We start from the raw sequence: 15,948 nt of genomic DNA, 5'->3' as shown, positions 1-15,948 counted from the left end.
AAAATTCCTAAATATTCAGACAAATCTGAGATGATGATTTTTTGATAATGACTGACAATATAAGTATCATTTTTAATTTTTAAATATTATTTATCATTCTTATTATTTAAGTATGTCTGTAGTAGAGGCAGCGTCCAATGTGTTGAAGACATTACTGAGTACTAAGACAGGGATAGAGTTTGCTAATCTATACAGAGAGAGATTAGGGGATAAAGACTTCCTGTTCCAATATCTACATCCCTTCAGACCGAGGAAAAAGGTTTGCCATTTAGTCACCTCCCAGTTCTATGTAGATTTATTATGAAAACCATATTCTGTCAGGATTTCTAAAAGTCAATAGAATGAAAAGAATTTTGAACAAATAGCTAAGTGTAGTGGCTTACATATTTTCCACCGTTCATCACAAATCAGTTATTATGAACCTTGAACAGACAGTTTCATTGAACCAGTAACCTAGACTAAGGTCTAACTTAATCCTTATCTAAAATGATAGGAACCAAATAGTAAGTTGTTGAAGTTTTGATTAAATTAATGAACAGATGATTGAAATTTATGAATTACATTAAAACAACCTCATGTGTGATTAAAAAATATGATTTATACAGAATGTTGAGTCATCAATTCAAATGCCAACACTGATTCCCTTCTAGATTCAACAAACCACCATTCATAACCAGGTTGTTGAAAAAATGAAGTTTATTTTCGCTAGTTGTGTATGATTTGTATGACAGTTGTAGAAAGTTTTACTTTTGGCATCTTGTAGATTCAAGCAGGCAAAGAAGAATCTGTTAGCGTAGAGGAATTTCAGCGGATGGTTGATATGGAAACCATGTGGACACCCCCTGATTGTTCCCATGACAACTGGATACACAATCTCACCTGTACATTAATTAATGCTGGGGTACAAGATGAAATACTTAGTAGATTGCAGCCAATTTGTATGATCAAGGTACCTGTTAAAATCAACTGAAAACAAATTCATTACATGCTTATGTTCATCCTTTTTTTTCACCAATCAGTCTGTTCTTCCTTTATTTTTTCTCTCAATTTGTTCAGTATCAGGGTAAACATATTTGAATTTAGTTGGTAAGATATTGAATTGTGTAAAACAAACTTGAAACTTATTACACTCCTTCATTAAGTTGCATGGGGCATGGTGTCCTATGGGCAGAGATTCTTATTTTTATGCCCCACCTACGATAGTAGAGGGGCATCATGTTTTCTGGTCTGTGCCTCCGTTCGTCTGTCCGTCCGTCTGTGCATCCGTTCGTCTGTGCGTTTGTTCGCTTCAGGTTAAAGTTTTTGGTCAAGGTAGTTTTTGAAGAAGTTGAAGTCCAATCAACTTGAAACTTAGTACACATGTTCCCCATGATATGATCTTTCTAATTAAAATGCCAAATTATAGTTTTGACCCCAATTTCATGGTCCACTGAACATAGAAAATGATAGTGCGAGTGGGGCATCCGTGTACTATGAACACATTCTTGTTGCTCTTGATTTAGAGTATAGTAAAACTATTCAGCATAGATATGACCAATTTATTTGTTCATAGGATTAAGAAGCACATGGTTCATTGTACATAAAACATATATGATTTCAAAAAATGTTAAGATATTCTATTAATATTTCATATTCAGACTTAAGTTCATGACATATTCAAGATAAATACCAAGTCTGTCTTTATATAGTTTGTAATGTTACATACTTATTGGTTATAAATAATATAAAGACCAGGTTTAATGCATATGTAATTCTAACTTATTTCAGACGAGGTTTAGTGAGATTGTTCTACCATTAGTGATCCATGATTTATTAGTACAAGACCAGCCTATACACAGAGAAGTACTGTCTAGTCATATCAGAAGATTCTTCTCATCTCACTGTGAACAAGATAGTAGTAACCCAAGGTCACATTCAGCCTTGTCAATGTCATCAAGAGGTTAGTAGCATATAAATTTATTTATCAATGTATGAAAGTTTTAATGACATAATTGTATTAAAAAGATAGATGTATTTTGATTATTTTGATGATGTATTTTTATGTAATGTATTTCGTGTATTTATTTGTTTTCAGAAATTGAATTCAGTGATATTTTTTAAGATTGATTGATTGATTGTTGTTGCTTAACATCCAGTGGCAAATATTTCAACTGGAAAATGAGGCTATATTGGATAGGGACAGAAATTTTGCCTTGCAACAGGCCACCTACGGACCCCTCAAAGAGTTGTTTCAAGGGTTCTTAACGTGCAAAGAGCGTTTCTCGCTCTTTACACGAGGCATCATATTTGACATCCCCCTTCTGGCTGGACGTGAATGCGAACTTGATACATCCCGCACAGCCAAACGGACGCCCCACTTTGGCAAGCATTTTACTGCCGGTTGGGAGAAGACCAAGTAACCATATTTCTAAACCCCAGTCACCCTTGGGGTGTATTTTTTAAGAAATTGTTATGGGTGAACAGTTGTTCTGGAAATAGATATAAGAAGATGTGGTATGAGTGCTGATGAGACAACTCTCCATCCATTTCACAATTTGTAATAGTAAACCATAATAGGTCAAAGTACGGCCTTCAACATGGAGCCTTGGCTCACATTAAACAGATTTGAAAAGTAAACCATGATAGGTCAAAGTAAGACTTTTTACATGGAGCCTTGGCTCACACCAAACAGCAAGCTATTGGGGGTCCCAAAATTGACTAGTGTAAAACCATTCAAACAGGAAAACCAATAGTCTAATCACCATAAAAAAAGAGAAACAAAAAACACTCATAAACTTCATTAACAAATGACAACCACTGAACATCAGGTTTCTGACTTAGGACAGGTGCAAACAAATGCTTGAAACTCTTAATAGGGACCAACCTCAACCAACCTGAAACAATAGTGTAATATCTCAACAAAAAAACACCACTATAAAATTTTTAATTGAAATGGCTTAACAAAAAGACAGATTAACACAAACATGTGAACATATACATGTGTATACACTGAATAAATAAATTTGATCTTTGACAAAATGTAAATATTTTGTTTTATATTACTCAAATAGAGAAAGAAATGCAAAATTGAGCTCTACAACTTTGATATAAATGTAATACTATCACTTTCTTCTTTTAAAATATGGATTTTTACTTTAGATGTTAGTGAAGTCTGCAGAAACAAAGATTCGCTAAGAAGTATGCTGAATGTAGTACAGTATTTAAGGCAGCAAGACAGACCAAAACAAGGGTATATATTTATATAGTTTAATAAGGGAAATTATACTTAACTTGCATTACTGTTAATTTATTGTTAAACACTGTTGCCTATAAATATATGGCTATATAGGATTCTTGTTTTGTACAAAAAATTAACATGAGCTAATAAGGTTAAACTTTACAGGAAAAATGTGCCTTTTAATATTGATTAATACTTCCACATTCTTCTTTGAAGAAAAAAAAGTATATTAACTAGTGCTGTGTTCTAACAAATTGATCATTTGTTGCCCAGCAGGATTTTACAAACAAACAGACATATATATTGGTTTACTTTTATACATTGTGACTTAGATTGAGAGTTGTCTCATGGTATCCATACCTCATCTTATATCTATATCATAGTTAATACATAAATCTTTATTGTTTTACAGAAGACAAGAAATGACAGCTTGGGATAATAATTTCTGGTTAGATTTAGACTTCCTACACATATCTAAAGCAGCTATGTACTGCTCTGCTCACTTCTCAGCCATTCTATTTGCTGAAATTTGGTGTGATATTCAAAGGTAGGATAGGATCTATGTGCTTTCTCTATCTAAACCCTTATCAGCTTTTGAATATAAGAGCAAGCAAAAAAGGTTGAACTATGTTTTGTCACTTGCTTAAGTCATATATAACCATGCATCATGACAAGGGAAACTTTTAGAAATTCTTTTTTATATATGGTAGATAGTGCTGAACAAGTCAGATATATTTTATATTTTGAGCTTCAATTAGAACAAATGTTGATATAGTTTGGTTACAAATTAAAATTTGACAAATTCTATCAATGATCAGAATAATGGCCTGTTTTTATTATGGTGCAACTTTTGAGTTTTTATGTTCTAACTAAACAAGTGCTGCCTTTAATTTTAACTTTTAGACTGTCTGATCATTGTTTTCAGACAAAAGCAAGATTACAGTGGAGATTCTCAGAAAGGTACAGGGTTCTCCCAGAGTTTTAGTCAGACCACAATGATTGATTCTCTAGGGTCCTCCACCTCATCATCATCTACAATCAATGTTCAGGACCTACTCCTACAAACTTACCAAGAGATAGGGGACCCTGATGGATTATATGGGTGTGGAGCTGGTAGACTGGCTGATACGTCTTCAAGGTAACATCTATTTATGGCCAAAAAATTCATAAATATATATAAAGAGAAGATTTGGTTTGATTGCCAATGAGACAACTTTCCACAAGCGACCAAATGACACAGAAATTAACAGCTTTACATCACTGTATGGCCTTCAACAATGAGCAAATTCCATTACCACATACGGTAGTCATCTATAAAAGGCCCCAAAATCACAAATATATTTCTTATAATTCAACAATTGAATAAATATGGAGAATGATTTTTATTTTATAGTGAATATGGCCTGAAACAACTTTTACCCCATTTGGTTTATGGTAGAAAGTTGTCTCATTGGCAATCATACATCTTATTTTATATGACCTGAAACAAAAATATATATAAAAATAACCACCCAATATGAATTTGTTCTACAAAAAAACATGTCATTGTCAAAATTCTTATTACAGGGTGAAGTCCTATGAACATGAGAACCGATGGGAGAAGGCAGTGATTACATATGACATTGAGATGTGTCAGCCCTCTTCAGTCCCCCAGTATGAACTGTTACAAGCTCTACAGAACTTTGGTTCTAACCACTTACTAGAGAGGTACCTCCATACCATGTCCAGTACTGGTCAGTCAGAGATACCCAATCATATCAAAGATCTCCAGTTCAAAGCTGCCTGGAAGACCGGACAATGGAATATAGAGACAACTTCTAGGTATGTACTGTGTATTCTTTGTTATATTCAGGGGACACAAATTTACATGGAAATTCATTATTAGTGGTGAACCACTAAATTAATTGTTCTGCAAATAACACATTTCTTATAGTCTTATAGGCTGACTTCGACAAAACCATGAAATCAATGTGATGTCTGGGTGTCAACTCAGAAACTAGATACATAAAAGATTGTTTTGTTAGAATGAAATGTGTGAGATGTCTTCTTTTGAACATACAGACACTATCTGAGTCAAACATCAATGAAAAGCATTTTAGGTAAAGAACCTCTAATTCATGCCCGGTTGGAAAGAAATTAGAACATATTTTAAACCAAATAGTCTCTATGTATAGCTGTATCTTTGTCAATAGGTGAAGTATTTGGGTAGTTTTGGTATCAAATGAAGGTATAGTTTTGCCACTTTATTTGAACTAAATACACAGTAGCCATTAATGCTCAATATTGCAGAATTTGAAATAGAAAAGCAATGGGACTATGAATTAGAGGTTTTATATGATTAATCTGATGTCAAAGAATTTTTTTTTAACATATCTAAAATCTTGAAACAGTCACTCACACATGATATAAAATTGCCAACTTACTTTAATAGTCTGATGGACATTTTTAGGTTAGAAGAAAGTTGTAGTTTTAATGAAGCTGTATATTCAGCTCTGACTGCTGTTAAAGATGGTCACTGTTCCCTTGCTGAGAGAAATATAGGTATCGCCAGGTATGTATATCATTACTGAATACTTTTAAAGTGATATCCAATGCTTTATCCTTGTCATCAACTATTGTCTTGCCAGTATAATTTGTAATTTAAACTCTACATGATCCTTGCTGTATTGTCAACTGTAAAAGGCCAGACAGGAAAAAAGAAAACCAGAAATATAGCAGCCTAATTTATAACAATTCTATTAGCTAAAAAATAATATGACATACAAGGTCATTAGGCAACATTCAAACTACAAGTTTGTCCCAGGGTTTAAAAATATTCGTGAGCAATGAAACTTTCTTTGATATTTTTAGTTTATTTTGGTGTAGGCATTTATGGAATGCAGAAAATGCACAAAGTTAAGTTACATACTAAATGCTTTTGAAAAAAAGAACCTTAATATTAGCAGCTGTCTATGTATTCAGCATAAACACACTATTTTTTTTATTAATTTTTTACAGGATGTTATCTATGCAGAAGATATCTACCAGTACCATGGAGAGTGCCAGATGTCTGTATCCAATACTAGCAGATCTTCAGTGTGTGTCTCAGATAGATAACGTGTTACAATATAACATTCTGTGAGTTCTTGCAATATTTAACTTTATTCACTGTATTGAATAGCAACAAAAAAAAATATTCAACAAACAGTTGAGGATTTACATATTTTATATATTTGTTACTTTCTGAACATTCATGTAAGTTCTGGAATCTTTGCAATGTTTATATTATTGCAAAAATTACAATGGTACAGATGTCCCAAAATTAAAAACTTTTTTAATGCATTTCCAAAGACAGATTAGTAAAACATACATCCCTGATGTTCAGTAGTTGTCATTTGTTGATGTTGCTCATAAGGGTTCTTGTTTCTTGTTTTTTTATATAGATTGGTCTGTTTTGTTTGAGGCATTTCCTAAAGTCATGATGATTGAACTTGTATGTTTGTCCATTGTTCAATAATAGCAAAAAGTAAAATCACAAAAATACTGAACTCAGAGGAAAATCAATTTGGAAAGTCCATAATCACATGGCAAAATCAAAAAACAAAACGCATCAAAAACGAATGGACAAGAACTGTCATATTCCTGACTTGGTACAGGCATTTTCAAATGTAGAAAATGGTGGATTAAACCTGGTTCTATAGCGCTAACCCTCTCACTTTAATAACAGTCTCATCAAATTCCGTTACATTTACATGATGCGTTAAATAAACAGTCACAATCAATAAAATAGTCAAAATATGGGAACATCAGTCATCATCGTATAACAATTTAACAGGACACAACAACATCTACTATCTACGAACACATGGATTGATTTGAGTGTCTGACGTCAGAAAAATTATATATGTCACATAAATTTGTCGTTCAATGTGCATACAATAGTTATCCAAAGTACCTGGATTTTAAACAATTTTAAATTTTACATAGGCAATGAGCGCAGACAGGGTTAAAAAATCAAAAGTATGTAAGAATAAATTACAGAAATTAAACTAGTCCAAAAGTTATACATAGAATTTATGAGAATCCAAAACTTTTAAAAGGAACAATTTAACAGGACACAAAAACCTATCCACGAACACATGGATCTACTTGAGTGTCCGACGTCAGAAAAATTATATACGTCACATAAATTTGTCGTTCAATGTGCGTACAAACAATTTTAAAATTTACATAGGCAATGTACGCATACAGGGTTAAAAAATCAAAAGTATGTAAGAATAAATTACAGAAATAGACCGAGATTCAAACTAGTCCAAAAATTATACATAGAATATATGAGAATCCAAAACTTTTTAAAGGGAACAATTTAACAGGACACAATAACATCTACTGTCTAAGAACACATGGATTGATTTGAGTGTCTGACGTTAGAAAAATTATATACGTCACATAAATTTGATGTTCAATATGCATACAAACAATTTTAAAATTTTTTCATAGGCAATGTACGCATACAGAGTTAAAAAATGATCAATACAAGCAAAAAAATTATGAATTTACAGTATAAACTGATGAAATATTGCTGTTGTCTTATAAATGATTGATCATTACAGGAAGAAGGAAGGATATGATGACTTGACCACCAGGTGGAACTCTGAAGATAGTTTTACAGACAATGACTTCATGTTTCTGGAGCCGACTCTAAATATACGATGTACTATACTGAAAATGTTACAACTCAAACATGATGATCCATCTCTTAATATCTGTTTACAACATCAACTTCTCAAACTGGCTCAACTGGCAAGAGAGAGTAACAGACATCAGGTATACAGGCTCTTTCCTATCTATGTATATTTTTTAATAAGAAATATAGGAGTTCCTTTTTGAACTTTTCATTTTGCAGTCATGATCTATTTTCATAACCCCGCTTTTAAAAAAGGGGGGGTATACTGTATTACCTCTGTCTGTACATCCATCTGTCAGTCCGTCCATCCGTCCCATGAACATTTTTGTCACATTTTTCTCAGGAACTACTTGACAAGGAATTCTGAAATTTGGTTTCAGGGTTTATATAAGTCAGTTATACTGTGTGATGCCTTTTCAGATTCATCACTCAACAACTTCCTGTTAACCGAAATATTTCAGCGGGGGTATCATCAGTGAGCAGTAGCTCACAGTAAAAAATTACTTGTTTAACTATTTTTGAAATTTCAGATTTCTTGCTCAAATACTAAATCTGTATGCTAGTTAGATTCATCAAACAACAAGTCAAATATTTTAACAATTCCTGTACTTTTTTATCATCTGAGTTCTTTTGATTGATCAATGAAAATGAAAAAAATATAAGTTGTTTTCTTAAACACTCAAATTATGATACTGATATGTATTTTTAAATTACTTATGACCAAGACTCAATCCAATTTCTAAGATTTATTGGTCTCTTCAAGCTTCAAGGTTTTATACGTCTGCTTGTAGAATTCCATTATTAAGTTAGTATTTTTGTATATTTCAGATAGCAGAAAGGGCAATATTTGATTTAAAGCAAATGGAAACTGACGATTTAAAACTTTATATTCCAAAGTTAATAGAAGAAGCTAATCTTTACTGGACAAGACAGGAACAAAACACAGCAAAGCATCTGATGAAAAACCTCATGACCAAGCTTGAAAAGGTAAGAATTGGACAAAAGTTCATTACTTTTCAGTAAATTTAAGAAAATTTGTTAAGGGTATCCTTGACATTTATAGAACATGTATCCTACCGTAGTCTAAAAATGTTCATCTTGTTAGTTCGTTCGGTATTTAACACACAGGGAAACTACGCTTTGACGTCACTACGCTACTTCCAGCGTAGAAAATTAGTGCAGAATACGTTTTTTCTACTTTTTTGAATAAAAAAACATTTCTTAAGGTAAGTTTTCATTGTTATTTTTAAGTATTGCTCACACATGCCAATTTTCTAATGGCCGTTTCAATCCCGACATCCAAATATCTAAAAACATTCCCACAAAATCCCACTTCAAGCCTCCATTGCTTTGTGTACATTCCATTCAGCGTCATCAATCTTGTGGCAGGCAATACAGGTCAAGCAAACTGTATTTTTATGAATTTTAAAATGACAAGCTCCTTACGTCTTTCACAATTTTCCCACGAAAAAAGCCCATTCAAATTGAAAGGAAAACTATATGACAAAACTATGCCATGGCATAGTTTTGTGCAGGAATATAGAGTAGGTTAATAAAAAACAATTTACATTTATTTTTATGTCGAAAGAGATGGCAAAAAATTAAGTTTCCTGTTGAATAAAACCCCAAATTATTGTATACTAGTTTAAAGCTAAGTGTACAGAAAAAATAAAAACAAAATGTCCTTAGGTGAACGACTTATCAACATGGCTGGATATAATACAAAGAAAACAATGTTGTGGAAATGGCATTGTCTCTATACAAATCTTCATCTTTTTATATAACAGAATATTAAGAATTGAAAAGCTGTATAAATCAAAAGAGACCAACATGAATAATCAAAACCATCTTTATGAAATTACATCAGTATGATACAAAGTAGAAATTCACAACATTTACAAAAGTGAAATCAATGTTGTTATGTTGTATATTTCTACAGCTACAGGATGAGAATATTGATGCTGCCAGATTTTACCCTCAAGTTCTCAGTATCTATGGTAACTGGTTAGCAGAAACAAGATCAGAAAACCCTAATGTCATCATGGAGGAATATCTGGAAAAGGTAACCAACAAAGACTTATACTTTCAGTTGATGCATTTCACTTGTAATATTTTATAAACTCTTATGTTTTTGTCTCACTTTTGATAAAATTTGCAAAATAAAGATTTTATTGAGAAAAAAAAAATGTATGGGCTTTGCTTGTTGTTGAAGGCTGTACAGTGACCGATAGTTGTTTTAAATTTGCGTGTCATTTTGGTCTCTTGTGGAGCATTGTCATATTTGCAATCATACCCAATCTTCTTTTTTTTATAGCTTCACATTTTAAAAGTTAGAAGAAATGGATACTTCATATTATGCATGCAGGTGCCATATATTCTGAAATAAACCCCTTTCATGTGTGTGTTATCCCAATGTGTGTTGTCCATGACCTCATTTTATTAGTTGATTGATTGGAAAAAAAACTATAACATGATTTTCTCACTTTTCATTAGTAATAGGATAAATATATAAAATGGAAAGAATCATTGCAAGGTGTTCATGTCTGTAAAATAATGTTCAAATAAATTTCTTTGCTTCCACAGAAATATTTTGACTTATGGGAATTATTGAGTTTATCAAGTTTGAGACAGAATATCCACTCTTTTTCAAAGGTTCTCTTGTGTAAGTTCTTCAATTATCTTTTTTATAAGTGCAAATTTTGTGTTTCAAGCATATATTTCTATGAGTATGAGTTTACCATTTGATTTGTCTGTTTTACTATATTTTAACAGACTGTTGGCCTACTAGAATCCTTGAATGAGCAGGGTGATGTTGCAATGGATGCCTATTTATCCTTAGCTCGTTATGCAGATAACCAGTACCAGAATATTGTCAACTACATGAAATCCAATACATATGAAGCTAAGCAAGCTCTGATGAAGAAGGCTAAAACAGAAATGGAGACATTAAAACAGCTGGGAGATATAAGCAAGGAGTAAGTATTATGATACTGGATGATTTGTAATTACTGATATAAAAAGAAAGATTTGAAATTACATTATTTTTTATGACCCACCTACAATAGTAGAGGGACATTATGTTTTTTGGTCTGTGTGTTTGTTTTTCCGTCTGTTCATCTGTTCGTTCGTCTGTCCAGTTTCAGGTTAAAGTTTTTGGTCGAGGTAGTTTTTGATGAAGTTGAAGTCCGATCAACCTGAAACTTAGTATATATGTTCCTCATGATATGATCTTTCTCATTTTAATGTCAAATTAGAGTTCTGACCTCAATTTCACAGTCCACTGAACATAGAAAATGATAGTGCCAGTAGGGCATCCATGTACTGGGGGCACATTCTTTTTTATTAACTATTTTAAATGATGATTCAATTTTATTCAGGTTAAGGGGGCTCGCGGGTCTAAATAAATTTTTTTTATTCAATATAGGATTTCTCTATATTTTTCTATAAATTAACTTTACCTTATACCTAATGGAAAAATGAAATAAAAAAATGGGGTCACCATGCATTTACGCTCACAATCTGCCTTTGAAAAAAGCATACATTTTTGTTAATGTCCTTTTTTTCTGTTGAACTAATAGGAGACATTTTGGTAATATCGAAATAAAAAAAGAACTAAATTACAGAAATTGGTTAAAATTTACAATTATTCAGTTTATGAACAGCCTATTCGAAAACAACAATAAAAAATATAGGTCACCGATGAGTTATAAAAGATATTTCATTTTTAGAGCCAAAAAATGGCATTTTTGCACCAAAGGGAGATAATTTGGAGCTTTTTCAATGATATCTTAATTCTAAAAGTCACCTGGGGCCAACTTGTATTGATTTTTTTGGAAAAATTCTTGTACAATAAGATAAAGTAACAACTACTAAAGGTAATTAATAAAATTTGCAAAGAAAAATAAATGTTTGATTTTTTTCTGAAAATCTTATACCCGCGAGCCTCCTTAAGCATCTTTTGGGAATGATGTGTAATTTATACTTGTTTTTTTAATAACTTCTTTTTTTTCAACTTTTGCCCTATTTGATGTGTTGAATTATTGGCAGATTCATAGAGAGTTATAACTTATATATGCACTCTCCCTCATTTCTATTGAAAACAAAATATATTTTTTGGGGGTCATAAATCAGATGGAAAAAAAGCATTTTACAAAATTATATATATGTTTTTTAGTCGATACTATAAAATCCTATACAAGCAAAGTGATATTGATAAAGCAGAAATTGAGGCCATGAATGAAGATAAAACTAAATACCTACAGAAAGCAGTGGAAAACTATCTCAAATGTCTGAAATATGGAGATAAACATGACCTGAGGATCTTTAGGCTTATATCACTGTGGTTCAGTAACACAGCTGTCCAAGATGTCAACACACTTATAGAGGTAAGAGGGTATATAATCAGGGGGAATAACTGTGATCTGAGACTCTTCAATCTGATATCTAGGAGATAACTCTGTGACCTGAAGATCTTTAGTCTGAAATCAGTGTGGTTCAGTTATACATCTGCACAGAATGTGAATAAACTCATAAATGTATGAAACTGAAAGTCGTTACCAGCGAGGCTGACTGTGACCTAAATATCTTTCGTTTAGACGTATATCAAGAGGAGATAACTGTGATATGAGGATTTTCTCACATTGGGAGATGAGGATCTTATAACTCATCTCAGAAGGTTGCTCAATTTATTTTAAATGAATACAACAGAGAATTTAGGTTCTGTTAGGGAAGTAGATATTTTTTCTCACTACATTTAATATTTGGAACAAAAACATTATCTAGCATTGATAAATCATTGCAATATTATGTTTGCATAAATCAAGCACTTCTTCAATTTGTAAAGCATGTGTGCTATTTATCTGGAAATACTGGATGAAAAATTGAAATACATAATGGACAGTAGAATCATGCAAGTAACTGATTTTAATTGACTTTTTTGCAGAAGAGTATAAAGACATTGAAATCTTACAAATTTATACCACTGATGTATCAGTTAGCAGCAAGAATGGATACAAAAGCTCAGAGTCAGTCATTCCAAGCAACATTAAATAATGTAAGTACTAGGCTTAACTTACGCAGTCTATGATAAAGTACCATCAATTATGTCCCCAATATTGCTATATCAAGGAGCTTGCATAATAGACACGCAAATTAATTTCAAGGAGTAAAATTGTACTTGAGTGAAAATGATATATATCTCAAAATCATAGACTTAATTATCTATAATAGCCGTATTACTCAATATACAGAACATTTTCAGGTAATATCTATCAGTTCTCAGTTTCATATAAGTATTTGTGATTTCTCAAGTATTGTTGTATCAAGAACAGAAAATCTCCAAGAAATAGTGATTTAAATCTGTTGGAGTGGCGTAAACTATTTGTATTAAGCTTTATATTTCAGAAGGTAGACAAATTGATACTCCATTTCTTGTATATAGATACCTTATGTCCTGAAGTTTTAATTGGTATTTATTTATTTTGTCCTTGATTTTTCCCAAGGCCTTAGATAACATTTTAGTTTCTAGAACAATGGCTTTTAGATTAAATGATATGTATATTTTTTCATTTGTTATTTTTAAATTTAAACCAAGAAAAGCTTGCATTGCTTATGCAATTTGAATTATCCAAGTTGTATAGTTTTTTTCAAATAGATTAACTCAGCTCAGACATTCTTTTATTAGAAATGATGGTGAGTTTAGCTATATAACACCCACACCAAACATTATTATGTGTACTCTGGTAAAATGATAGATAAAGCTGCCATAGGTCATCCACACTATACATTACCATGTGTATTTGGTCTTGCTGCTCATAATAAAATGTTTGTTATTGTAGATGATAGAAAGAGCTGCTAAAGATCACCCTCACCACACTTTACTATGTGTACTAGCTCTGGCCCATGCCAAGAAAGATACAGAGATTATGAATCCAACAACAGCTAGTACTAACAGAAGAACCAAACTCTCTAAGTCAATATCAGATACAAGTAAAGATGAGGTAAAACCATTTCGTTTTTTATAACTGAAAATAATATTGTCACCAGCCGAGCCAGACTGACCTCCCAATCTGAGAACTTGGTTCATATCTTTTATTTTCTTGGGGGGTTAATCGAATTGTATTTTTTTTATTAGTGCTATGTGGGCCCTTAGTTGATTATTGTAAAGACTTATGAATTTTAGCAGCTTGGTAACTTCACATTTTTTTTCAGTGTAAATTTCAGCCAAGGTATAATTGATAATAATTAATTGTTAACATGAAAAATCACAAATTGGTTTTATTTCTTTCATAGACTATCACTAGTAGAAAATCACTCACTCTTTTTAAATATCTAAATTTGTATGTACTTTTTGTAGGGTAGAATTGAAGCAGCCAAACTGATGCTACTGAGATTGAAGGACAAGAATTCTCCTGTTGTTAGAATAGTGGAGGATTTAGAGAAATTATGTTTAGCTTATATACAGCTGGCTAATGTTAATGTAGAACGATATAAAAAGGAAACCAGTAAGTTCCAGTAGAGAAGCTCTACCACATAATTTGTAATCTGAATTCTGAGATATGTTAGAATTCAGGTATTCACTTTTCTGTCCAAGTTATCAATCAATGCAATGTAAATTTGTTTTGATCCTCACTAATATGATTGATGTATTTGTCCCTTACAATCAATTATTCCCTGATCCTTTGACCTTTCTTTAAAAAAGTGAATATTTCTTGACAATTATTAATTAAGAGATAAATGTTGTCAGGACATTATATTTGCATCTTTTTTATAAGTACCACTTATACAAAAATAAAAAGATGTGGAATGATTGTACATGAGACAACTCTCTACCAGAGACCACATGACGTAGACGACATTCAACAGAGCATCTATTGTGTAAAGTAAAATATGGTGATTGCTTGGTAAACTTTGTTGGCTAGTGTTTGCCTGTAATTTATTTTGAAAATATCTGTTGTATTTAGTTGAATTTGATTCTACCATATAGGACCAATCCAGTTACAATCTGTACAGAATAATTTGTTGATAACTAAGATTAAAGACCTCCACAATGTAGCTGTACCAACAGTTGATATCAAGGTATGTGTAACTATGAATGCTTAAACAGTCACAACATTGAATGTTGGAATATAAGAATGACGTTATGAGATGGTTCCCTGAACCTATTGTAGGCTGAGAAGAGATTTTGAATGTGTTTGTCTATATTGTACTAATAAATAATCAAACAGCAGTAATATGTGTAGTAAAGAGATATAATCAATGCAGTCTAAAAAAATGGGAGTATAGTCATGAAAGAGTCTATCACTTTTATGCCCCACCTACTATAGTAGAGGGGCATTATGTTTTCTGGTCTGTGCGTCCGTTCGATCATTCATTCGTTTGTCTGTCAAGTTTCAGGTTAAAGTTTTTGGTCAAGGTAGTTTTTGATGAAGTTGAAGCCCAATCAACCTGAAACTTATGATATATGTTCCTTATGATGTGATCTTTCTAATTTTAATGTCAGATTAGAGATCTGATCCCAATTTCACGGTCCACTGAACATAGAAAATGATAGTGCAAGTGTGGCATCTGTGTACTGGGGACACATTCATGTTATATATATGAAATTGCAGTGTTAAAATAGTTCATACTGTATTGTGAAAGGGTTCCTGTAGAAATATAAAAAGCTGGAAATCAAATGTTTCCAAAACAAAATCAGTTATAACCAAAAAAATTAAAACACTTGTGATGATTTGTTTTACTGCTATATATATGGTCAATAAATGATGCGATTGCATACAAATTCCAATTAATTCTTAAGTTTAACGTGCATAAATTAGTTCCTTTTTTTTTAGGTTGACCCTAAAGGTAGCTACAACAACCTTATATGTGTGAAGGGATTTAACCCAACATTCAAACTAGCAGGTGGTGTAAACCTTCCAAAAATAATCAGTTGTATAGGAACTGATGGTAAAACCAGGAGACAGCTCGTAAAGGTTAGTTCAACTTCGATTTTTATGTAAAATAGGATTTTATATGAATTGGTAATTGTTCCATGTGATTATATGAATGTTCAAACAGCACACAT

General features: G+C 32.1%; 1 protein-coding gene across 1 annotated transcript in view; it reads left to right on the top strand.

Moving 5' to 3' along the window:
- The window catches only part of LOC134688521 (serine-protein kinase ATM-like), a 69,948-nt gene that overhangs the window by 29,943 nt on the left and 24,057 nt on the right, over positions 1 to 15,948 (top strand). Inside the window, exons 33-51 of the mRNA XM_063549304.1 lie at positions 112 to 259; positions 764 to 949; positions 1,768 to 1,939; positions 3,139 to 3,229; positions 3,630 to 3,764; positions 4,143 to 4,355; positions 4,784 to 5,038; positions 5,667 to 5,768; positions 6,215 to 6,334; positions 7,810 to 8,023; positions 8,712 to 8,870; positions 9,823 to 9,945; positions 10,656 to 10,858; positions 12,058 to 12,268; positions 12,826 to 12,936; positions 13,721 to 13,882; positions 14,239 to 14,386; positions 14,869 to 14,960; positions 15,716 to 15,856. Of these exons, the coding sequence (XP_063405374.1) occupies positions 112 to 259; positions 764 to 949; positions 1,768 to 1,939; positions 3,139 to 3,229; positions 3,630 to 3,764; positions 4,143 to 4,355; positions 4,784 to 5,038; positions 5,667 to 5,768; positions 6,215 to 6,334; positions 7,810 to 8,023; positions 8,712 to 8,870; positions 9,823 to 9,945; positions 10,656 to 10,858; positions 12,058 to 12,268; positions 12,826 to 12,936; positions 13,721 to 13,882; positions 14,239 to 14,386; positions 14,869 to 14,960; positions 15,716 to 15,856 (2,986 nt within the window). The remainder of the gene's footprint in view (positions 1 to 111; positions 260 to 763; positions 950 to 1,767; positions 1,940 to 3,138; positions 3,230 to 3,629; positions 3,765 to 4,142; positions 4,356 to 4,783; positions 5,039 to 5,666; positions 5,769 to 6,214; positions 6,335 to 7,809; positions 8,024 to 8,711; positions 8,871 to 9,822; positions 9,946 to 10,655; positions 10,859 to 12,057; positions 12,269 to 12,825; positions 12,937 to 13,720; positions 13,883 to 14,238; positions 14,387 to 14,868; positions 14,961 to 15,715; positions 15,857 to 15,948) is intronic.

This window comes from Mytilus trossulus, chromosome 10 (genome assembly GCF_036588685.1).
Source record: "Mytilus trossulus isolate FHL-02 chromosome 10, PNRI_Mtr1.1.1.hap1, whole genome shotgun sequence".
Classification (NCBI taxonomy): domain Eukaryota; kingdom Metazoa; phylum Mollusca; class Bivalvia; order Mytilida; family Mytilidae; genus Mytilus; species Mytilus trossulus.
This window is presented reverse-complemented; position numbering and strand designations above follow the sequence as displayed.